Raw genomic sequence first — 25,800 nt, 5'->3', positions numbered from 1 at the left:
GAGATAAATTACTTCTGAAGGACTGACTTGTTGGAAAAAAAAAAGAAAAACTCTCAGGGCCGATTAATGAAATTATTTAAGTTTTCATACCAACCTTTAAAAGAGTAAAAAAAAAAACAATTTTCTTCTTTTCTTTTTACAAGTTATCTTTTCTATTTTGTGAAGGAACATTTTCTCTCCCTAGGGACAAACGTGAGGCTTTTATAATGTTTACATAAGGAATAAACTGGAAACTCAAACATGTTTTTATATTCAATTTTCTTTCTTTCATATTTATCCAGATCTGGAAGATACTAAAATCAAACTGTACATTTTTCAATACTGTATAGAAAAAGAGTAAAACTTAAAGCAGAGTGTAAACCCTGGATATTGTTTTACACTTATTGGGCTTCTACTGTCTATAAGAGACATTTTTTGAAGCAATAAGAAACAAACAAACCGATTATTAGAAAACTGTTTATTTGACACTGTCTAGGTCCAAATACCAACAGACCCCATACAAAATAAAAAGAAAACAAAACAAATGCTACAAACAGAGAAAACTTCCATCTACACAAAACGTCTCCTTAAAAATACATTACCATCAACACAAAAAAGCATCCATGAAAGATAATATATGTAAGGGAATTATGTCATGTTTAAGTGAAGATAAATCACACACCTAGTAAGATGTTAACACAGGAAAAAATACATATATGATAAAAAAAAAAAAAAAGGGCAAATGAGAGCACGATCGAACGAACGTTTGTGTTTTCTTCTTCCTGCAGCCTGGGACAAGAGCACAGCAGGGACAGCAGTCATGTGGGCAGCACTCAAAAACAAAGACTGAAAAGGGAAGGAAAGGCTAACGAGAGGTAGCTACAGGGTGCGAGAGGTAGCAGAGAGCAAGAGAACGATTTCTAGAAGAGGTAGCTAGCAGATGAATGAGGAAGAGGTAGCAGAGATGCCAACAGCGCTAAAAAGAAGGAGTAACAGTTTTAAGCTAAGGTACCGTTTTTGGGTTTAATAGCAACTTGTGTGAACATGTGACTTATTTTATATTAAATAATTTGTACATAGGAAACTGGAATCAAATGCCAAACAGATCAAATTTTACATCTACAAGTTTAAATGTTGACAACTTGACTCAATGATGAGAAAACATCTTACAGCAATGGCTGTTAATATTTGGAAACATTTTTTAAGCTCCTGGTGAAGTAAAGCCAAAAAATTGAAACTTTTTCATCACATTTCGACAATATACTTTTACACCAAACGATGTTACTCATGGACTACATTAACAGCAATTTGAATGATTAATGCATCATTATTTCCATATTTTTCTTTGCTTAGTTCACAGATGTATAAGACTGCAGAAGAATATTGAAGTTTTACAAAGATTAGTAGCCGAAAAACAAAAAGTGATATTAGGAAGAGGAGGAGGCGTTAGCGAGGTAGGCAGTACTAGGCGTGAGGAAACTGAGCAGAGAAACAGGGGGTTGAATAGCTACAGTAGCAGCACCTAAAGAGTGACCAGAATACCCACGGTGCTGAGGAAGAGCTCAGTCTCGTTCGAGCAGAAACGCAGCGTCTCACTACGTAAAGGCTGTGTGAAGGTCAGCAGAGGGGTTGTGTGTGTTTGTGTGGGTCAGGTTTTAACCAAGACGTGGGTGTGTGCATGCAGCCCCCAGTGTTTGCCTGAGCTTAGCTTACATTTCTGTGTGTGTTACAGTGCTCTGGGTGCTGAGACAGAAGGAGGAATGTTAACCATCTGGGAATCCTTTATGGTCTAATCAGATCTGTAAACAAAACAATTTTATATTTACCATAAAGATAATTAAGTTTTATTTCAGTTATCAGTTCTAAAACACCATTTTTTATAAACTTTATTTATTTAAATTTTGTCACTGCTGCCAATTTATTTGAAATAATGCTTCAGATTTAGCAGAATGAGGTCAGCCTGCACCTGACTGTAGTTTCCTATCAGTAAACTCTAAATTCAGTGAAATCATCAACCAACATTAAACACAAAGTTTATGTCAGAAGATCAGAGCAACTGGGCGGGTTTTCATTTGAACTTAATAGGAACAACGCTGGTATTTCACCTTTTACAATTCGATCAAGGTAAGTAAACAAAACTTGATTCATTTAGACAATTCTTGCATTATTTTCTGACATTTAATTTGATGGGCAACAAAAAGTTGCCATGGACTGAATAACTTATTACACCTACCAGACGAAGAACTTGGATGCACCTCATCAGAAAAATAACAGTCTTTCCAGCAGCATTTGACCTACTAGGCTTTTTGTCTGAAGCTAAATCATTAAGTAACGTTTTGTCTTTTTATTCTACAGTTTAAATTTCTGTAACTTCAGCAGAAGGTAAAACCCCTTAAAAAACAAACAGACTAAAATCAATCCTCCATTTGTCTTCACACACGCACACACACAGAACTACAGTGTATCATTTAAAGAAGTGCGAGAGGTAGATACTCAGCAGGAGCGAGGGCAGGCTTTATCCACCATGTTTTTATTATTCACGGTATTCACTGAATCTGATGACTGCCTCACATGTCATAGCTCAGACTACTAAGCACACGGACTGGTCTCACAAGCATCCCCTCGAGGTTTATATCTAAGAGAAAAGGGGGTACAGGTGAGCATGTATGTTTCCTGTTTGTTTTTGTTACTCTGGAAAGCGTTACAGTGTCATTCGAACAAAAAAAGAAGCTGAGAAAGGAGAATTTTTCAAAAATATTTTCTGTCTCCTTGTTTGGTTTTTTTTATACACAGGGTTGTTGTCTTCAGCCTTACTTTTGCTCAACAGAGTGTATAACAGTGTTTATTACCTCGCCGCTGTGCCCTGAGAGGAAGTCTGCATGTGTTTGTGAAGTTGGGTCCTTTTTGCCAAGGAACCCAGAGTGTGGGTTTGTGTGTCAGGGGGGGTAAAGTTTATGGTTTCTTGAATGCGAGGGAGAAAAACGTAGCGACAAGCAAAGGCCAGAGACAGAGTTTTAGCTTTATGCACGTGTGCTTTTTCTGTATGTATGTCTTAATTGTCAGACACTCGTCCACTCGGGGGTGCTGGAGGAGCCACGGGTGCAGGAGGCACTGCCTCAGGCTGTGCAGGTGGGGGACCAGGATCTGCAGAGAGAAGCCAGTTTTAGAATAATGTTTTGAGATGCCACCGTTCTTGTACAGACTTTAGTCTTTAAGTTTATGAAATGTCTGAATCGCTTTGTCAACGGTTCAACTGGAACATTCCCCAGATCGCTTTTAGAGGGCTTTAATTTATAACCAAACATTTTATAAACAAATATCAAATAGTAGATAAAAACATTTGAAGACACAAAAACCAAGTTTTAAACAAATTAGACATAGCTAGAATCTTTTAAGCAATTTTGCACAATATCACAATGTCATCACAATGAGAGGATGGTTATTTGTACTCACACATGCCATTGGGGGCTCCAGGGTGACGTGGGGGCATCATGGGAGGAATGCCCCCTGGAGGTGGGCCGCCAGAGGGTGGACCGGTCAGCATGCGTCCTGGCATTGGCTGACCCGGTTCCATCGGTCCTACAGTGTGTGGTTGTTTGCAAGACAAGCGGATGTCAGATGAGATGAGCATTAAATCGTCTGTTCTTTTTTTCTCAATCCAGTTGTAGACCAATTGCCAGCTTTCTATTTAAGCTCAATATAATAAAAAATACACATATTTACAGTTAAAAGGTCTTTAAACATTTATTCCAACAGAACAAAAACTATAAAAATATAACTACATATCACAGAAATGTCCCCTCCACAATCACACACACGCTGTCTCATTAATCTCTCACCTGTCTGTCCTGGGTGATGGGGGGCCATGGTGTGGTGGCCCATTGGGGGAAATCCAGGATGCATTGCAGCACCCGGTGGGGGTCCACCGTGGTGGGGAGGAGGCCCTCCATGGTGTTGCGGGGGTCCTCCAAGGTGGGTAGCAGGAGGTCCTCCATGGTGGGGCAGGGGCCCGCCATGATGCATACCATGTGGAGGAGGGCCAGGATGGGGGCCTGGAGCAGGATGGGGGCCTGATCCAGAACCCTGACCTTGTGCCTGGACGGCGGCGGTGGCGGCGGCAGCGGCAGCAGCGGCCTGCTGCTCCATCTGTTGTCTCGCCTTCATCTCAGCGTATTTCAGCTGCTCCATGTGGAAGGCCTGCCGCTCGGTGAGGAGCTGCTGCCTCTGAAGCTCCAACTAGAACCAATAGACCAATAAAACATTTATTAACAGAGGTTTCAAAATGTCTCCATTCTTGGATACATCATGAGGACTTCATTAAAGGAGTCCCAAGAAATAATCGAGAGCTTGTTGCTAACAAAAGGATAATCAAAGTATGCTGTCAACTGGTGACTTTCTTTCTGCCATAAAAATAAAGCTACCCAGTTAGCTCAATATGCTACATCCAAATACACACTACTGTATACGATGCACATCGGAGAGTAAAAATACTTGTACTTAACTGGGAAAAAAAAAGGAAAAAATTGGGGTATTTCTCACTAGAATTGTACTCTGCAGCAATGGATGCAAATTTTGCACCCCAATAATGAGTAATTGAATTGACTTTCAGTGTATTTATTAGTGGCTGAGATTTTAGAGCTCTATATGAGTGACGAAGACATTTTGATGAATGTAAATAAAGCAGCATCAGGAAAATGAAGGCAATCATAATCCATATCGTCATTGCAATATGCAGCAATAGTACCGCAATTACTTGTATTCCTGACATGGTGCAGCCCTACTTGACAACAATGCAAAATCTACCAGCTTATTAAAGCCCAAACTGTGGGCATTTTATAGTTTAGGTTTACAAGGCAGCCAAGATAAAGACTATTCAGATTTATATAAAAACAATATGCAGTAACCCTCCAAAGTGGACACTTTTATGGCTAAATTCATCTACCACTGATAAGCAAATATTTGCCATTTCGTAATTCTGAGACATTTTTAATGAGATGAAAGTGATGATTGTCCCTCGTTTTTACCGAAGGGAGGCAACACTATTTTATCCGTTACCGGGCTATTTCCATGTATACGAGTTGGAGCACAGTCTGTTGAAAACTCGGATTGTTTAAAACCATCTTGTGTTTCTCTGCTGTTCTGTGTGCTTCTTTACAACCCTGATGTTTTATAACAGCAGCTCAGGTTTGGTTTCTCTCCAGTTCTACAAAAACATCTTTAAACACTTCTTTTCATGGAGTGTTTGCATCTGTGAAACTGGGCTTCACTCCAAACGCTGCCTCTATGAAAACAGAGTTTTCCACTCCCACCAGCGTCTCCAGGACACACGCATTCAAACTCATAAGCTAAATCACTCATTTGTCCCGTCGAGACTGCATCACTAAAGAACCGCTTTGCACTTGAAAACCTTCTAACTCTCCTTTAAGTTTTGTTTCCGCTTCTCAAAGTAATTCAGACAAAACTCATTGGGTGAGAACATCTGCTGATGGACTATATGTTTCCTGGCTACACCATCAAAGCAAAGTAGCATAACAGACAGGTACTCTTAACTGAAACAAGGGTTACCTGTCTTTCTTCTAGTAGCCACCTTATCTGCTGCAACACCAAGGTGAACACCAAAGTGGTAAAGTGCAAGTTAAAAAACAACAGAGAACAGCAGGAAACCAAGAGGAATTGTCTTTTCACAGTAGGCCTGTCATAAAAAAACTGATGTTGATGCTTTATGACTTTTTCGGCAATTTGCCTTTAGGCGGCTGACAGAAATCAGCTTATTCCATAAACAGCAGTTAATCATGTATGTTGTACTGTTTTCCTAACATCAAGCTCATACATTGTTAGAAATTTGACTTTATTTTTTAAATGGGACTGTGTTTTGTGTGAAGTAGAGGGAGGTGTAAGACAGGGCCTGTGTATCTGAAAACACAGTTTAAATAAGCGCAAAATCAAACAACCCGATCATGACCGGCGTTTATATGTACCACGCTTCATTCGTGATAGGAACGACTAAAGGAGCTACATCCATTAACATTTACTTTTCCTTCCCATAGAAAGTACTCCTGGATCAGTGCTTCTTTGTTCTGTTTGTGTCTCTGCTCTGTTCTCTCAAACCCCCAGTCGGTCGTGGCAGATGGCCGCTCACACTGAGCCTGGTTCTGCTGGAGGTTTCTTCCTGTTAAAAGGGAGTTTTTCCTCTCCACTGTCACTACCTGCATGCTCAGTATGAGGGATTGCTGCAAAGTCAACGCCAGTGACTGTCCACTGTCTCTACATGCTCATCTGGGAGGAGGGAATACTGCAAGTCACTGACTGGATGCAATCTGCTGGGTTTCCTTAGATAGAAAAACTTTTTATCCAATTTAAATAAAACTGAATCTGACTGCACTGTTCAATGATTAGGATTAATTGGAATGTATGAACCTGACTGTTGTGAAGTGCCTTGAGACAACATGTGTTGTGAATTGGCGCTATATAAATAAAACTGAATTGAATTACTGTATGCACCATACAGAGACAAAAAAAAAAAAAAACATGCCATGCAGCAGGTTTATTGACATCTAATTTTAGGGACTTTAAACCATAGGAACAATATGGCCAACAAACCTGAGCACCTCTGTGTACCAAAATACTAGTAACCAAAACTACAAAAATATATAATACTGTGATAAAGCTCAATAGTTTTTGTCACTCATTTCAGAAAGTCAAATACATTTTATATAGATTACACATAAAAACTTGAAATTATTCACTCCATTTCTTTTAATTTTGATAATTTTTGTTTACAGATAATGAAAATCCAAAATTCAGTGTCTCAGTAAACTTTAATATTGTGAAAAAGTAAAATATTGGAAACTCATGGTGTCACACCCTAATGTTTGACTGGCCAGGAAACTGCCCTGACCTGACCCTCATAGAGAATCTATGGAGTTTTATCAATATGAAGATGAGAGACAACGAACCCAATAATGCAGATGACCTGAAGGCTCCTAACAAAGCAACCTGAGCTTTCATTACCCCTCAACAGACCCAAAAGGAGCCCCAACCAAGTATTAAGTGTATAGAAATAAACATACTTTCGGAAGCCTGAAATGTTTGTTTAAAATATAATTTTTTATTGATCTTATGTAATATTTAAGTTTTCTGAGAGACTGAATTTTGGGTTTTTATTCTCTGTCAGCCATAATTATCAACATTACAAGAAATAAAGGCCTGAAATATTTCCCTCTATGTGTAACGAATCTATTTATGTGTTTTTTATGACATTCAAATTTTTGAGATGTACCTGTATGGTTACATGCTGGACATTACACAGTCGGTATGCGTGAATTGACTTTGCTAAATTTGTTGATCTTTAAGGTCAAAATCACTTCCTGACCTTTGAAAAGACAGATTATGCTTCCGACTTACAGCTTCTTTCTCACGGTCCATGATGGTCTCAAGCTCTTCGAAGTGTCTCAACTTGATTTCCAACTTCTTCATCTGGGTTTCCACGAGCAAAGCAACTAGAGACTTGATTTTCCTTTCCTCAACTGCTGCCAAGTGCTAAGAAGATGGATAAAGTAAGCTGATAAATATCCAACGTATATAACGGTCGCAGCCCAGCACGATGGAAACATCTGATCTGTTGAGCTGTAGGTTTCACCTTAGCCTTGGTGGCAGCAGATGCAAGAGCAGCAGCAGCAGCTGTAGCGATGTTTCCCTCTCCAATGTCGTGTTCCAACGTTTTCTGCTTTTCATCTCCCTCCTCATTAGCTGCCTTTTCCTCCTTATCCTTCTCTTGCTCTGAAGATGAGGAGTCCATAGTTTCATCCTTATCTTTATCTGAAACAGTTTTAAAGAGGTTTTGGATGTCTTTTTGTGAAATAAAATGGGTTTAAAGGGATTGTACAGCAAGAGAAACATACTGAACAAGAACAGTGTCCCAAAGCAAAAGGCAAGTTTTGCATATTTTTTATAAAAGCAGATTTGCACTTTGTCTCCAATAAAAATCAAGCAAACCAATATATTACTACAGACGAGAGAAATGAACTAAATAGGAACATCTAAATATTTTAGTTACATGTTGAAGAGACGTGATGACTTCCTTCATGTTTTCATTGATCCCTGTTACCTGTTGAAGCTGCTTTAGTCTCCCCTTCCTCCTCATTCTCCTGTTCATGCTCTGATGCCTCTGCTCCTTCCTTCTTCACCTTTTCTGCGGTCTCCATCTTGTCGCTTTTCTCTGCAGACTCACTGGGCTTTTCTGCCTCATCCTTCAGCTCAGCCTGAACAACATGGACACAGAACAACAAATACAAGAGGTTAATGGAAGACCCAATGTTATTCAGGTAGGTCTGACTTTTAAGACTGGTTGTACAACAACATTTTATTAGTGGATTGCAGTCTTTTTCACAATTGGATAACTGGAATGTAACAAGCCATAAGAGAACAACCGAAAACAAGTCTGCTTTGCTAAAGAACTAAACCCTAAAAAGTCTTCAGCAGGTCCAAAATGCTGCAATGACACTTTTGATGACAGTTAAGATGAATCAAATTTCTCCAGTTTTAACAGAAATTAAAGTCTAACAAATAAGGCTTGGACTAATCAAAGATTGGATCGATCAATATATTCTCAATCTGAGCACTTATTTGATCTTAGGCTGCAGGTTTATTGCTGGTTCTGAACGTAGAACGACAGGAACATCTTTTAGTTATCAGGATCCTCTTCTGTAGAAACCGCTCACCGTTTCTGTCCGACAGACCACTCTTAACTATGAGCTTCATAGTAGTGTGGCTTAGTTTAACCCGAGTTATGTCTATAATTATGTTGCAGCTTTATTTGCAATTACTGCTGTCAGTTAACTCAGTTTTTTCCTTCCATATTGCAGTATGCTTGGACGAAGGCTTCTGGGCATCTACGGCAACCCCAGCCTGTCACAGCAGCTTGCAGGGGGCATTCCTCACAATTTTCCAACTATGCTTGCTCAGGATGAGGGATTGCTGCAAGGTCAATGACCCAATGCTCAATTTGCTTGTCTTGAATATATAATTAGGACTGAATTGGACTGTAAACAACTGGATCTGAATCCAACTATATGATGATTCATTAGGAAAGAACAGTATAACTTCACTGAATTTGATTCTATATGACTGGGCATTAAGAGAAACCTGTTTCCCTTGTAAAATACCAATTTACATTGCTGTAAATTTATTAATCTGTAGTCTCACAGCATAAGGTCCTAGGTCATATTTAGCCAAATATGACTTCTGTTATGAGGCTAGCCAAATGAAAAAGACTACATTGCTTTTAAATGCAGTCATGTTTAAACCTTGTGGATTATTAGTTCAAATCTCACCTCCAGTGATGAGGTCAAAGTGCCTGAAACTGGTTAATGAAGGATAACGAAGCAGACAGACAGCGAGCTAGCCCGCAGACACCGCGAGCACCCTGGAAAACACATTACTTCCACCTGCAGCTCCTTCTATAGGCAGGAGACGGCAACTAAATGCAGATGAGTGGAAAAATAAGCTTCACCTGCCACATGGGGTAGAGAGCACTTACGAAAGGAAAATTAATGTTTGCCAAGATCTATTTTACATCTTAACAGATTTAAACAGTGTATCGATTTCCCTGATAAAACATAGTGAATGATACAGACTGCAGATGTAATGACTTGATTTCAACCTCTTCTTTAAAGAAAACAGAAAAGAAAAGTGTGTGGTGAAAGCTCCACCCCAACCCCCCACCAACAGTTTGTCCTGTACAGATGTGACCAGATATGGGTTGTTCTACGGCCGGTGTTAATATTTTAAACTGACCAATACATAAGCCTAATTATTTTATTTCAGTTTGGCAGATATAATTGCCACTTTTTCTATGGGCATCAAACATGTGTTCCACCAGGATTTATCCATACCAGTTTCTAGCATTATACTTTGTCTTTCTGGAGATGACTTGATAAAATGTTTCCAAATTTTTTTAAATACACAAATGCATGAGTTGACTTTTCACCTCACCTTATCAGCCTGCTGGGAGTCTGAATTTGTTTCCATCTTTTCTGGTTCTGTGCTTTCTGTGAGTGAGGAGGTCAAAGAAAATATACATCAGGAAAACAAAAATGTTCAGAACACACACATCCTTTTAACCAAAACATGTTTCAATCCATCAGATAAAACCTCTTAAGAGGAATCAAGTTAGCAAGTTATTTTTGGCAAACAGACCAGCGGGGAAAACGTGTGAAAGCATCTGAACACGGGTGACCAGCTGAAGATATGTTTACAGCTGAGAGTAAAACCATAGCACAGGTGCACTTAGGTCAATGTTAAGAGTCTGATTATTGATTGTGGTTCAGGCGAGTGCCTCAGGCTGTGTGAGAACTGGAACACATTTAGGCCTATTGGTCATCGCTGTAGTTCAAGAGGGCAGTAATTCACGCACCAAAGCCATTTAATCAGGAAGCATGTGTGCATTGATAGCAGTAAAAGACAATTTTTAAGACGCCGCTCAGCAGAAATCAAGAGAGACACACAGAATGATGACCCAGTTTTCTGTTTTCCCTGCACCCAACCCTGCTGCCCCATCTGCCACTGTTCTTTTAATCCACTGGTTACCAAGGCAGTATAAACACACACCGATATCAGCACTGCTCAGCATATGCTGACAAAAACAGATGCAGAACAGATCCTTCACATATCATAACAGTCATCATGTCCTACTGGTATTTGTGTGGATTCTTCCTGGAACATATTCTCAGAGCACTAATCTGCATCAAAACGCCCAGCTGCATTACCTTTGATATTGTGACTCTGTGCTGCCCTCTAGGGGAAGCATTTTTTAAAGTTGATGTTTTAAATGGATATACCTTCACTCCAATTAAAGAAAAAAAAAAATGTCATATTGGTTTAAAAGAATGAAAGCAGATATAGCAACTACGTTTGTATTGACCTGTTTTTTCTGGCTCCTCGGGGGCCGTTCCAGCAATGCCGCTGCTCTCAAGGCCAAATGTGGGGTCCACTTTGCCTGTGCTCCTTGCTGCCTCCTGCACCTTCTTGACGTGAGCTTCCACCAACTCGGCTGGAACTTCCTCACGCACACGAGAGAACTCCTCTGCAAAAGGAGAAAGGCCATTTTTACCTCAATGCACTATAAACATTACCAGGACTAAAACAATACAGTGTAAGCTCAAGACTGGAACTACTCGGAACAATGGATCACTGTCATGTTTTCTTCCTCTCCCAAGTCTTCATGTTTAATGATTTTACACCATAAAGAGTGGAAATATGGCATTACTAATGCTGAGAGCAAACATCTGACTTAGCTAAAATAAATCAGATCAGACTAAAACTGGATTATTTCACTAACACACCTCATAGTTTTGAGGTATTCCTTTATACATCGGCCATACTTTCTGTTCAGTTTATTCTTCGTAAATGTTTGACCCTAAACTCTTAAATGTATGATTCACCTCCGGCCAAATTCACAAATATACAGGTAATACGTCAACAACACCAAATCATGTAAATGTATTAAAGTAAAAGTATGACACAAAACCTGATCTATTTTAGTTCCTCCACCAGTTCTCACCTAAAGCTGCCTTGGCTGCAGCAGATGCCACTCTGGGATCCACAACAGAAGCCAGGAAGGCTACTGTGCTCATTACAGGGTTTCCAGACTGGCTGAAGGGAATAGGCTGGTAGGCCAAAGGGCCCAGAGACGTTTCTGTGCTTTCGAGATATGGATCTTCTATGGGCAGCCGCAGAAAGTGCAGGATACATTCATCTTGGGTGCGTGAACCAACGTGCTCCGACACTTTGTTCCAGTCGTCTTTGTACATCTCCAGGGCCTGTAAGCGGCACAGATGTACAGGTCTTTGTTAGAACTGAGTATATTTGTTTCAGAAGGAAAATAAATACAGGTAATGGATCCAGGTACAGGTTTAAAGATGTAAGGTGTACAGGATGGAAGGCTGACTGACAGACAAGGGAGAGCAGAGTTGAAGAAACACACATTAAAGCTTAATTAGAGGTCTATTTTGCCTACAAAGACTCACCTCAAGCAGCAGCAGAGTCTCTTGCTCAGTCCATTCTCTGGTGGTGCTGGCTCCTTTTCCCTGCTGTGATTCAAAACAAAGTTGGATAATTTACTAGTTTTATTTAAAATATAATATTTTGAACCTTTACATGCAGATGTAGAGCTCTAACCTTGGCGTTTTTCTTGTAGAGGTCTGGGCGGAGGCCAAAGTTCTGCAGGTCAATTGGTTTGTCTTTGGCCTTATCTGCAAAGTTGGGCATTGGCTGTGGAGGAGGAATCTGCAGAAATCAAACATTATAAGCATTGTATTGTTAACTTTTTTGCTTTTAAAGATTTATTCATGGAATGTATCATGATGAGGAGCATAAAAAGTTGTCCTCCTATGTTGTCCTTACAGGTGGAGGTCGGTGGTTGAGGGGCATGAGGCCAGAGGGGGTGTCAGCCAGCACTGTGAAGTGGGGTGTAGGAGGGGGGCCCATGGGTAGCGGGCGACTCTCAGCATCCACCTGGTAATTGACCAAACCCCACTGCTCCAGGAATGCATGAACCCTGAAGGCAATAAGGAAAGAGCAAGTTCAAGTTTGACTATTTTTGAGCTTTCCAAAGTGCATTCTTTAAATTTTCATCTGCTTTACAGAGAACCAAAACTTGGTATAAATGAAAAGCTGAGAAACAAAAAACCAGCAAACCTCATGATAGCACAGACGTCCCCAGTCAGGTTTCTGCGACAGGAGGTGGAGGTCAGGTACTCCTGAGGGTTCAGCCGATACGTGTCAATCATGAAGTTCCGATAGGCCAGGTATCTGTGCAGGAGTCCCAACACATAAACATGACAGGAAAAGTAGTTCCTCACAAAGTTATATGTCCAACTCTTCGTAGATGGTGAATAACTAAATATCAAACTCACATTTCTGGAGTTTTGGACTTGTTCTTCCCATTAAAGAACTCTGGAAGAGCTCTTCTCTCAATCTCATGAATGCTAAAAAGAGAGCAAAAAATAGATATTAAACTTGAACTGATCCAAAATTCATAACCCAAAAAATGTTCTGCTGTTTTACTGAAATCTACTTGGAAACAATTGTAGCAGTGATGATTATTTTTATTAAATAATTTAAAACTACAAAACACAGACTAACTCAAAAACTCCATCACAATATTTTTCCAATTAAAGCGTTATCTTTTGTTGACTCCTCTGAAAGTCCCCAGCTTTTTGACGTCATGCGTCAAGATGATCGCACTCTTGTCATCACTGAAAACAGTAGAGACTATAGAAATGTTTCCACTCCGTCAGAACTGACCTGTTGTAGTCGAACCAGGCAGCATAGCTGGGAATGATGATGTGATGTGTCTGTTCAGTTACGTTGTCCTCTCCAGCATCCATCCGACTGATTTCTCCTTTGCCTTGTTCATCATCATCCTGCGGATAAAGACACAGTTATACATTTTGACGCTTCAAATGTCATTTTTAAAAATGCCCAGTACTCAGTGGTATAATATTAATATGTTACCCAAGCCATAAAAAAAATAATAATCATCTAACCCAACCTAATGCATGTCGCTTTAGGATAGCCCAGAGATAAAAATCATTAGGGGCTCTTTAACAAACTTCTCAACAGTCTCAGCCATAAAGGTAAAACTAAAATGGAGCACTGAACAGCAGGAGATAAAAGACAGGGAGGAACGGTTACACCCCCCTCCAAAAATGTGGGATTTGATTTTAACAGACATGCAACACTTGTCATAAATGTCTGAGTATCAGACTGGGCTCCCAATCATGGGATTTTTACATAAAACTGATTAATAACTGCTGCTAGTGTACTGCATATGGGTTTATGTCAGTTGCACCCTAGCAAGCAGTGGATAATAATTTTTATATTAATAGCCTACCTTTGTTTGGACAATTTGAAAAACAATTATAGATTGTGCACATGACTTTATTGATCTATTTGGTCTGAGTTCCCCCTCAGAATTCACTCCTTACAATGAAATTTTACAGTGTACGAGACAATATTGGCTGCTGCAGCTTCCCATCTGTCTGCCTCATGTGACCGACTCAGATGTCCAGACAGCTGTTTGTGTGGTGAAACAATAGTGACCAAAAAAACTTTGAAAGCTTTGTTGGTTATAGCAGCTTTCTAAGAGTTTACTGGAGCAGCGGCACAAGCGCTGCTGGAGGTGATGCTAGCGGCGTTACAAATATGGCCCGGCAGAGCGCTCCTAAGGACACTTAGTGCAGAGTCACTGGAACCACATTTTACTACGCTGCAAGTCAACTTATCAACAATTTATATAAAAATATAGTAAACATGTTAATGTTAGCTTTCAGCAAACTCCTCCAGATAAAAACATAGTTAACAGGAAGAGGGCGTGAAGATTGTTGCTGTATGCGTCGAGTCAGATAGGTCATGTTTGTGTTGTGTTGCTAGCACATTAAATCTTTCTAAACCTAGTTACCTCCGTGTTGTAGTAGCATGTCAGAAGAGACTCTGGTTGGGACAAAATATTTTTCACTGTCAAGAAAATCAGATGGGAGACAGCAGTCCTGTCTGATTTTCTTGACAGTAAAAGGTATTTTTTCCCAACCAGGTGGTTTCTGGATTTAGTAAAAGCAAATTCCTGATCTCAAATGACTCGGATTGTTTTGGGAAGATTGTGGTTTCAGGACATTCGTATTGGACCAATGTAAGTATTTTATCTACAAACATCTTAAAAGATGTTTGAATTGACAAAGAGGATGGCAACATTTTACCCAATGGGAGCTAATCTGAGACGTATAATTATAATTCTGAACGGTGTGATATAGAAGCAATAAACAGTCTTTATGACATAGATTTAAAGTTTATCTGCATAAACTGAAAACAATATTTTTAACCAAAAATACTTTGCATCCTTCATGAAAATCCATAAGTCTATGAAATATACAAACTCAATTAGCTCACTGTAACATCACTGGTCCAATCACTGAAAACCTCTGTTTGTAATTGCATTTTTCCTACAACTAAAAATCCCTTTAGTCATATTAATTTGTTAGCAACTACATTCTACATAAAAATAAAGCATCAGTAAAACACTGATGCTGACATATTTAGTTAAACATAATAATAAAAAAAAAGACCCTGAAGAATTTTCTGACCTTTCCACCGGACAGCACAGAATCATCTTCCATGTCATCTGGAGAAAAATACAAATAAACCTTACATTAGACACACAGCAGAGCTAGAGGAGACGTTTTAAAATGATTAAACTTAATTATGTTATCAAATACATAACTAAGCATGCAAATCCAGTTAGGATACAAACCCAAATCTGCCATATTCCCTCCCTTGACTGGAGTATTTTCACTGTCTTTTTTTGAATTAGCTGTGCATGGAACAGAAGTGAGAAAGATGAACCAAGTGAAACACTGGAGCGGAGATAAAAGATTAAAAGAATAAAAAAAGCCTTCAGAAAGCATAATTCAGCCATGGGCACGAAGGTATTAACCAACATGAACCAAAACCGGGGGAAAAATTAGACGACCTTAAAATAGACTGAATTAGTTTGGAGAGATATAGGGTTTCTTTAGGGGGACAAAAGTGGGACACCACAACTGGGACACAGTTTGCAAAAAACCCACCATACTCAGGTTTGTGTGTTTGGCATTAAAGTAAATCCTAAAGTCAAACATCAAGAGGGAAGACAAAACCGCATCGGGCTGCAATGCCTCTTTTTTGACAGACCTATCTTAATGTTGGAGGATTTTGATCACCTTTCTACAAAATGGTGAGGTTTTACTCAAAAAGTAAAAGGACAAAGAGGTAAGAACAAAAATATTGATAAACGGGTCTGGAAATCTAGACAAAAAACTTTTCCACTTAATTATCTGTACCTCCAGTTATAGTGTCTCTCAAAGATGTCAACACCCTGAGCAGAGAAAGTCTGTTAATCAAGAGGTTTCTGCGATGTAGACAGACAAAGCATTTTTCCACCTTTAATGTGGGCATACATCCTGTACAAATCAACTGAAAAACAAATGCTTTTTTTAAATGAAAAAAATCTTAACCTGGCTGCATAAGTGAACAAAGCCTTAAACCAATACTTTGTTGGAACATTTTCTGATTAAATTTAAGCATTCAGTCTTGAAAATGAGTTTATCCGCCACATGTTGATTTGGAAATATTTATTGTATCTAACTAACAAAACATTATTTAAATCTGTCAAATCTTGAGGACATCAGTTGCACACAAACTTCATAGATTTGCATTCAGATTTAGTTCTGAACTCTGGCTTGGCCAGAGGTTTGGGGGACATTCAGCTGCCAACTGAATGTCGTGAAGGTATCTGGAACGTCTTACAATTTAATCAAGAACCACAAGACCATGTGCAGAATCTGAGGTCAAAAGCTGCCACCACCATTTTTCACTGTGAGAAAGATGTTTTGAAACTGAGGCCCAAAAATCCAGCTTTGTTTCAACAAAGTTTTAGTTTACTGGGGTGCAAACGTTTGCTACCAGGTTATTGCACATTTATTGTACTTGCTTTCCCTTTAACAAATGTGTTTTTTAGTTGACTTGTAAAGTATTTAAGGCATTTTACATCAGTTTGGACAAAAGTTTGGAAATGACATATCAAGGTCTCAAAGTTTTAAGTCTCAAAAATTTTAAGGGGAATGTTTTGACGTTTGGGAACCAGGGTAGACTGTTTATAAAGACCTGACTCTAATGTTGCTCATTTAAAATCTGTGCAACACTTAAGCAAATATGTGCACCTGAAAAAATGTTATCCATAGTGTTTGAGACAGTAAAGACATCAGTGTCCTCATATTCTCAGAGACAAAATACAACCTGATCATAACTTTACTAATTAGGGAGTAACTGTCAATATGTGCATTAATGGGACCTATAACAGGTCAGGAGATTTTCTCCTTTTCAACAACAATCACAATTGTTTAATTTAACAAAACAAAAGAAAAAAAATACATTTTAAGCATCAATATATCTTGATGGCAGCAGAACAATCCACAGAGTTGATAAAAACAGTAGTTCTCCAATTGCTTAGAGCCTGCATATATTTCAGGAACGCAGATTTTTTAAATAGACAGATGTAATGTCTTGTCAGCACTAGAGGTGTGCAAAATGAAAATAATACAAACAGTGGAACCTCTAAATACAAACATATCTAAAACAATTATTTTTCCAGTTACAAACAGGAATTTGTGGGATGTTCTTAGCAAGTGTGCGATCCAGAGCCTAAAGCAGCCCAAAGCACGCATCTTTGTTGCTGCATGTGGAGTCTTTCTGTGGAGGTCTTTCCACTAACACGCAAAGCAGCCGACGATAGAGGTGCTCTCTGCCGGAGCCATTAAAAAAATATGTGCAATGTTGAAAGAGGTGCAATGCTTCTGTACACAGAATTACCCCATCAAAGATGTCTCATGCAGGATACTGGCATGGGATGCCAGTAATGCCAAAATTTGTGGGCATCGTGTTGGGTTTTGGGTCCAGAGCAGAATGCTCTAGGGTAGAGAACACACCATGTTGTATTTAATTACCGTATTTTCCGCACTATAAGGCGCACCGGATTATAAGGCGCACCTTCAATGAATGGCCTATTTTAAAACTTTTTTCATATATAGGGCGCACCGGATTATAAGGTGCATAGAATAGAAGCTACTGCAGTCAAACGTTTGACTGGGGTTGCGTTATGCATCCACTAGATGGAGCTGTGCTAAAGAGAATGTCAACAAAACAGTCAGATAAGTCAGTCAGTCAAACTTTATTAATACACTACAAACCAGCGTTCTGATAACTCCATTCACTCTCATGGTAAGGTCTCCTCTACATAGAAATCTATTGGATAGAGCCAACCGCATGTTAGGAATGCATTGGAGTCTATGAAGTTGAAATCAAACGTTAGTTAAAACGTGAAAGGGAACTTTTCCCTGATTCAGTAAACACGTAAAAGTAACAGTTTGATGCACTAAATCAAACGTTGAATTCTCTCGCTGCTGCTCTATTCCCATGTTCGACTGCGTAGCTGACAGCCTTGAGTTTGAACTCAGCATCGTAAGCGTGTCTCTTGAAAGGTGCAATTTTGGGGTCGTTATACACACACAAGTGGTGTTGGACTAGGAGTAAGCACAGTACAGGTGTTTACCGCTATTACTTCGGCGACGCCCCTGACTACGGTAGCCGTAATGCTGCAAGCGGTGCGGCTTTGTAGTTTACCAGTCGTACTGAAACATTTTGACAGAGCGCCGTGTACAACCAGTATGGATCAACCAATTAACCAATTGATCCATATTTAAGGCGCTCCAGATTACAAGGCGCACTGTCATTTTTTTGAGAAAATTAATGGTTTTTAAGTGCGCCTTATAGTGCGGAAAATACGGTAAATCATAATGGACGTTTTTGTCCTCTCATGTTTATTGTTTCATTATTAATTCACCGCAGGATGCTTTTAGCAATGTTATAACATTACATCAATGACACTCCTATGCTGAAATGACTGACTTTAAGAGCAGCACATGTTTAGACATAGTGTGGGTGAAGGTTGGAACAAATCATTTTATTTTCCAGTATTTCCATTGTGAAAATGTTTCCAAGTACATCTTTTTAAGAAACAAACCACCTTTATAAACGATTAAATCTATATTTAGAGGTGTCACTGTAAATGTTTTACAGCAAAATCCTAATCATGATTTTAATCACAATTTAAATGTGAAAAAACACATGGCTCTTAAAGAGAAATATCACCATTTCTGAATGGAACTTCCTCATTTAATGCAATTGTACTCACTGTTGTTTGGTACAGCTAACATACATTAAGACCTTTAGCTACACTTGGTCTTGGACTGTTCTGCCAAACTAAAGTAACGTATTTCAACTTTAAATTAAAACAACACCACCACAATTCAGGTAAAATGCAATATCGTTACATAAGTTACTTTAGGCAGAAAATAAAACAGGTTTGCACAAGAGCATAGAACAGCAATGAACCGAGTGCCTAAAACAACAATCTCTCTGCTTTGGTAGACGTCACACTGCCCACGTCTACAGGGGTCAGAGTTGGACCAAATAATAGGATTAAAAACCAAACTTCTAATTAACTAAATGAATCAGTTTGACATTAACCAATATGAAAAAATAACCTTTGATTTTAGTTTAGGACCAAGCGAGAACAGTAGAGCTGCGCAATATGTTGAATTTCATTTGGCATATTAATGTGTGGAATAATGCAACTGCAAAAGACTGCTTAGATGCATTTTTTAGTAGAACAATATAGTTAAAGTGCCATTCATCATCTCATATCGGTAATATATATTTCATCACCTGGATGGACCCTAACTGCCTTCGATGCCTACAGCTCACATATCTTTTTAGGAGGCAAGATGCTAAAGGCCCACAATGGTGAGAACAATGTGATGAGAGAAAGAAAAGGAAAATGTGGGCTAGCTGTAATCAATGCTGCAATACCCAGCAACAGCATCTCAGTTACATGGTTTACTGATATCGTGCAGCTTTTCAAACCTTTTGTCCCTTACATAAAAAAATGTTTTACTTCCAGAAAAGGTCAGCAAAAGAGGATCAACAATATGTGTCAAAAAAAAACTTTTGTCATTTAATTATTGGCAAAATGAATCATGTCATACAAAAAAGTGAGTCTCTTGCTTTATTCTTTTCTTAAGCAGCCTACATACCATTCTTGGACACACAGCCATCTTCCATGCTGGCGCCAGCAGAGGAGTCATCCATGTCCTTTGTCATGTCTTCCTCTGTGTCCTCCTCCTCTCTGTGTCCCCGTCGCTTCCAATGAGGCCCTGGGTTCCTGACAAAGTTTAAGGGTCAGTCGAAACCAACAGGAAACTCCTCAGCACTCAGTGTTTTTCTATGTTGTTCCACTAAATGTTAAAAGAGAAGCTTGAAATCTGTGCTACATATTATTTTTAAATAGTGAGCATCAGCATTACACTGTTCCATCTTTAAATGTATTTTATTTACATTAAAATCCATTCTCCAAACACTAATAGGTGCTTTTAAAGCCAATATTCATTTACCTGTAGAAAAAAGGTCAATTAGACAATTCCCCAAATTGTCTCTTACCCCTTCTTTCCTCCTTTTTTCCGGGACTCAGCTGGGGTGCTGGGGGGCGAGGGGGAGCGTCTCCTCTTCTTGCCGGCAGAGTTGGCCTTGCGCTCCTTGCGATCGGGTGTACGGGAAGACTGATCAGATAAACCCGTGCAGCGCAGGGAGCGAGGGATGGAGGATGAGAGAAAGAGCCGCAGAATGAGAAGGATGGAACGGTTGCACACACAAGGAGGGGAAGCAGTAAGAGAACAACAACAGGGTAGGGGGATGCTTTGGTGGGTGGTGGAGGAGACAAACAAGGTTCCTGTACATCGTCCTATCACAAAATAGTCACCTTTGGCTAACTGTCTAACCATATTGCATGTTTGTTCTGTAAACAGGTTTTGATTTTCCAACTTACTTTGGCCCATTAAATCCTAAGGAAACTAAAACGCAGTTAAGTTGTACGTAAAGCATTCACTATAGTTTAATCAGCCCAAAATAAAAAATAAAAATACAACGTTGAATAGATTCTGTATGAACGTGGACAGGAACCCTGAACTTAATTAGAAGTAGACAAAGTGCAAGGAAAGGTTTGAAAAGGGTGAGCAACAGACAGAAGCCGGATGTGGAGAAGGACGACGAAGAACGGGGGCAAAGCTACAGAAAACGAAACGCAAACTTGCAGCAAAATATTCCCTCATACAAAACATCCACACATGCTCTCCGCCTAAATATTTTTACAAGACATAAAAACCTACCTCTTCTTCTTTGGGGATGATCCTCTGGCGGAAGCTGACCGGCTTTTTGCTCTCATCCACCTCGTAATCCTCCTCATTCATCCACTCATTGAAGGTATCTGTGTCTAAAACCCACTTGGCATGAACCTAATTGAGCAGAAAGAAGTCTTACTGTTAAATATTTGTAAATTATTTGATTTTTTTTACAAGTTTATATTTTCATTTTAAAACCATTTTTGCCACATAGCCCAGTTTTAGTTTTTTTCCTCAGTGAAATGCTGAACTTTAGTTATATTAAAACAAAAGTTGTAAAATGAAGAAAGGAAACTGTTCTACAGAAGGCAGTTTTAGACTGTCGTACCTAATTTTGTGCAGGCCGTCATAAAATGATCTGTTGCAGGAACTAGTTTAACTCCCAATACAGGATAAAGAATTAGGAGTTTCTATTGACACGGTACTGTAGTTTTATTTGAAATATATAAAACAAGGGGGTGTTTTTTAAACCATCAGTGAATTAACAACGTTTTTCAATACTAAAACATCTTCATAGAAGGCGATACTTCACCTTCCAGGCTTTTTCAGTGCTAGGAGGATCTTCCACATCACCATCCACCTCACCGGTTGATACCCAGGTGTCATAGCTGAGAAAACATTAAGTTTTACTTACAAGACAAAAACAAGGTGTACTGAATAATCTTTTAAAAATCAATATGTGAAATATTATTCAGAAAACATGAGGTGTAAAAAAGGCCATTGAAAAAACAATCCTGAGCTTCTCACTAACCACTTATATTCACCTGTCTGGGTAGAAGCCCCAGTGAACAAGAACCTGCTTGTCCTTCCTCATGACAGGACGCAGCCACTCCTCTGAAAAACACAGATCAGTGCTGAAATTTCACACGTACAGTGATGAACAGTAAAATGACCTTTTTGTTCATTTGTTTGCTACATAATTATCTAGGTTGGTGAAAATGGAAATCTGTTTCTATACCACTGTTAGCTACATTTGTATGTAACTAAAGACACACGCCTTCTTTGGTATCTTAAAACAGCTTGACTGTATAAGGAACAAAGAAATCTGTCTTTGAACATATATATATAAAATACATTTTTAATAAGTGATTCCATAAGTCAAGAAAATCTCAAACTAACCATCTTCTTGCTGTGGCAGAGAGGGGTAAATGTGATGAGACGCTTTTGACTTTTCCTCAGTGACGGAACCCTGAAGAAAAGGAAAGTACAAAAACAGTAAGAAAATAACAAAGCAACAAATACATCAGAATGTGTTATAAAACCTACTTCCCAAATAACTAGACCCAAGCTCACCTGGTGCCTTTTGATGATATCTTTGAGCTTGCTGGCTTGTTTTTGCTCAATTTCTGGTGACAGGTAGACGAGGGGCCGAGTCAAGCAGTTATTCTACAACACAAACACTTTCATTAAACCAATAAAAATCTAAATAGAGACACATTTAGTATACATAACACACACTGGACAAGTACAGTCAGTAGCCTTCATCTACACTCCAGGGTTTCCACTACATAGCGCACCGCAACGGCAAAAAGTAGTCACACCTTCAGAATATCAAAATAATTGTATATATATATATATATATATATATATATATATATACATACATACACACAGTTATGTAGAATTTTATCTACGCACTTATACTAACCGTATTTAGAGTTTGAAATTTAAATATCATGAAACCTTAAAATGTACTTCATTTTGAACCCCCCCCCCCCGCCACGATTTGTAAAAATCCTAGAGGAAACCCTCCACTCTGTTGCTCCTACCTGGACCAGGTGCTTCTCGACATTTAGGAACATTTCCACATTCCGGTCCATTCGTGACGGATTCTGCAGGTCAAATCTCCTCCTAATAGTTATCAGAAAGCATTAAACATTAAAATACTGACAAACTGCTAAGACAAATAAATCGTTTAGTCTTTTGAATTGATGCAGGGACAAATTGTGGTCACCAAAAAATAAACGAATTAGCCTTTAGGATTGTGTTTCTGATCTTTCCAATAACATTTGTCATTTTAAATGAGTGCAACCTAAACTTTTAGAGTCAACTGAGGACCAAAATTCATCACTTAAGAGAATCCAAGGCATATTTTTCAACAATCATAAAAGCCACGTGGATCCCACCTAAATCTTGCATCTGGCTAAGTTATGGTCTGTTTCAGTTTGTGAGGTGAGCAATATACTTACCAGCCCTGTTCGCTTTTGTACTTGTAAACTGATCCCAAGATGTGACAGAGAGTACCTCCCGCCTTCAAATCAAGGAAACATTTGGCCTAGGCAGGGAGAAGAAACAGAACAGTGCACTGTTTTGGAACTCAAGCCACAGGGGCGTGTGCAGAGTTTAGGTTGTTTTCATGAGTAATGACCGTGTACTTACAGGTAGCTTGGTAAGAGGGGGATTGTTGACCCTGCGCCCAAACGCATCCTCTTGGAACTGAAGCAACTGGACCACCAGGCCAGCCAGAGATTTACTAGATGGAGAGTCATTTTGAACATACTGGCGGGACACAAAGACAAACACATTAATTGAGCCTCAAGCTAACTTACCTCATATTCTTTAAAAAAAAATTTATTTTATTTGTGTTCACGTATTGTAAGAAAATACTTCAATAATCAAGCCAAAGTAGGCTGCAATAACATTAAAAATGACAATAACATTCCAACTAGCCCGTACGTTTCTCAGCTCTTGCTTGAAGTTTAAATAGCAGCAGAACAAAACAAAAAGTGCGACAGATGCAGAAAACCCATAAGAATCAAAACATTGTTTTTTTTAACTGAAGCTCTGTTTGAATGCAGATTGGAGGTGAAAACGCATCAAAAAGTACCAGTACCAGTGTAAACCAACACTAAAACACATAAATTATGCTCATGTGACAGAATATCTGATATTCCGCCTTTCTGCTGTCACCAGTGATAATCAGAGATGTTCTGGGAAATCAGCTGGCAACTGTAATCAGCAGATCAGATTTTCAGCTGGATCTGCCCTGACTGACGACCAGCCATCAAGAAAAAAAAAAAAAATAAATTCAATCTTTTTGTGACCAGTGAATGAAAAACACCAAAGTCCAGCCAGGTCATCCAATAAACCACACCCCTGACTGTGGATGCCATAAAGGAGTGAAGAAGACTCAAAATTAGATATTTCAGGTATCATTGAGGTGTTTTAGTCAGATGAAGCACAGGAATTTGAGTAATTATTAAAAAGAAGACTGTATATTCAATAGGTTTTGTAAACACATGCATTTACCAAGCAATAAATGTGGCTTGTTTATTCAAATATTGACTGATATTTTCTTATTCAACAAGTACATAGGACAAACTACTGTCTTCAAAATATTTGTCTGGACCTACAAATAAGTCAATACATAAAATAATGTCACTGTAAATTAGTACTTGGAAATACTTTAACACTTCCTCAAGGATAAATCACGAGGATGATTTGTCTGTGCCCATAATGTTTACCATGATAAGTTGCACCAAGTTCTTCAAGTATTATCGTTTTCCAGGCTTACATAGATAGATGACCTTTTTTGTAAATCTGAGACATCCGTTCATAACAAAGAAAACACACTTCTAATACACTGCTTATGCATGAGCAAACAACTTCCTATATAATATTTATAATGTGTGACTGTGTTAAATAAGATAAATAGGCTTAAACTAAAATCAAGTCATTTTCATGGGTTATTTAATTCAAATGTTACCTTGTTTGAAATCTCTAATTTCTAGGTTGAACAGTTGGGTTGGACTCGGAGCATTTGAGGGACATTCTTTGTTTGGCTAACTGAATTGGGTGAATGGAGCCTGACCTGTCTAATAAACTGGTGTGTTGACAAAAAACAACGCAGACTGCTGGTCTACACAAAATGCGACTGGGTCTGCAAACTGCACAGAGTGATCTGCTGACTGGCTTTAATCCTGAATTTTATCAATAAAGAATGAATGCGTATTTTATCTGTGTGATTTTCTATGCATGCTGTCCCGTGACTAGTCCGTTAGCTCCTAGGGCCTTTTAACATACATAAGAATTTGCCGTAAAGTTTCAGATGCGATTTTTCACATTAAAACCGACAGGGAGTCCATCTGCCGGCCGTTTATAAACATTTCTTCAACAGTGTGTTGACATTTAAAATACTGCCTGAGCTGGTATGAGAGCTAGCTGTAGCTAGGCTAGTTTAGTTAATTTACCAATAGAACTCGTGTGAATATAGCGTTTGTCTGTATTTTAACGTATTTTACAGAACTGCACCTACTGCTCAGTCCTCATTAAGTTCATGTATGTATAAACCGAGAGACGTTGTCTCGATTTAGCGCTTGTGGGGGTAAACGTAGAGGGTGTAGCAGCGCTCCATTGTGCCAACAACGCGGGCCTCCATAGATACCAATGGAGCAAGAGAGCAGCTAGCTCACCTTCTTGTAGTGCTTTCCGATCCAAAGTCGCACTGTCTCAAGCTGAGAAATCGTTTCTGAACTTTCCCAAAATTTTGTTGAAGGACCGCCGTCTTTCTTTCGTGCTACTGCGGTTCCACCACCAACTGGACCAGCGGCTGAACCGCCTGAACCCGTCCCGCCTGCTGTTGTCGCCGCCGTCGCCATTGTGCTTAGCTCACTGAGTTGCCTTTCTCCTCCACAGCGTCCCTCACCATGCAAGTTTTCAAATGATATTGCGCAGCCGCAAAACTCAGAATGGAAGAGCTCATGGGAAATGTAGGCCCCCAAGACACCCAACTATAACTGCAGACCGAGTAGGAGTGTCTAACTTACAGTAGTTTTACAACACCAACTCTGATTGGACGACTGAAATCAAGCGCAGCACATGATTGGACGAGCTTGTCATCCTGGGCGTATCGCAAAGTCAATGTCTGATTGGATGAACGTTGCGTAGACGTTTCCACATAACTGGAAGTGACGATCAAAATTAAGCGTAACGTGATTGGATGACAACTTGAAGTAATTAGATTTCACTTATATATAATCAGAGTTGGTTTTATACA

The 25,800-nt window shown here is 39.2% G+C and overlaps 1 protein-coding gene and 1 long non-coding RNA gene across 4 annotated transcripts; one reads left to right on the top strand and one right to left on the bottom strand.

Annotated features, from left to right (window-relative positions):
- Positions 1-442: 442 nt before the first annotated feature.
- smarcc1a (SWI/SNF related, matrix associated, actin dependent regulator of chromatin, subfamily c, member 1a) lies at positions 443-25,547 on the bottom strand. 3 transcript variants are annotated; one of them, XM_047360972.1, is made up of 28 exons: positions 25,217-25,547; positions 23,184-23,303; positions 22,994-23,079; positions 22,574-22,655; positions 22,098-22,190; positions 21,924-21,993; positions 21,569-21,638; positions 21,337-21,412; positions 20,793-20,918; positions 20,068-20,186; positions 19,665-19,792; positions 15,287-15,346; positions 15,120-15,157; positions 13,285-13,403; positions 12,894-12,965; positions 12,676-12,789; positions 12,382-12,535; positions 12,157-12,264; positions 12,006-12,068; positions 11,540-11,798; positions 10,901-11,062; positions 9,973-10,028; positions 8,087-8,240; positions 7,619-7,797; positions 7,384-7,518; positions 3,819-4,215; positions 3,433-3,558; positions 443-3,123 (listed from the first exon to the last, which is right to left on the bottom strand). In XM_047360972.1, the coding sequence occupies exons 1-28, from the start codon at positions 25,400-25,402 to the stop codon at positions 3,032-3,034; spliced, it is 3,444 nt and encodes a 1,147-aa protein (XP_047216928.1). In that variant the 5' UTR covers positions 25,403-25,547; the 3' UTR covers positions 443-3,031. The 3 variants fall into 3 exon arrangements, with proteins under 3 accessions (XP_047216928.1, XP_047216929.1, XP_047216930.1); XM_047360973.1 differs by having other exon boundaries at positions 20,068-20,162; XM_047360974.1 differs by lacking the exon at positions 15,287-15,346 and having other exon boundaries at positions 25,217-25,546.
- LOC124865671 lies at positions 8,203-9,933 on the top strand. Its single transcript, XR_007037646.1, has 2 exons — positions 8,203-8,303; positions 8,844-9,933. It is a non-coding gene; the product is annotated as an uncharacterized LOC124865671 (long non-coding RNA).
- Positions 25,548-25,800: the final 253 nt, after the last annotated feature.

This window comes from Girardinichthys multiradiatus, chromosome 3, assembly GCF_021462225.1.
Source record: "Girardinichthys multiradiatus isolate DD_20200921_A chromosome 3, DD_fGirMul_XY1, whole genome shotgun sequence".
In the NCBI taxonomy this organism is placed as follows: Eukaryota; Metazoa; Chordata; class Actinopteri; order Cyprinodontiformes; family Goodeidae; genus Girardinichthys; species Girardinichthys multiradiatus.
Note: the sequence above shows the minus strand (reverse complement) of the source record. Positions and strands in the feature narration are given on the sequence as shown.

Bases quoted from the DNA above. Each gene is read 5' to 3' on its own strand.
- smarcc1a (XM_047360972.1), bottom strand. From the start codon at position 25,402: ATGGCGACGGCGGCGACAACAGCAGGCGGGACGGGTTCAGGCGGTTCA. The intron at 15,347-19,664 runs GTATGTAGGCTG...TTCCATGCACAG, and splicing joins TGGCTGTGTGTCCAAGAATG to CTAATTCAAAAAAAGACAGT. The intron at 13,404-15,119 runs GTCAGAAAATTC...CTTTATCCGCAG, and splicing joins CTGTGCTGTCCGGTGGAAAG to GATGATGATGAACAAGGCAA.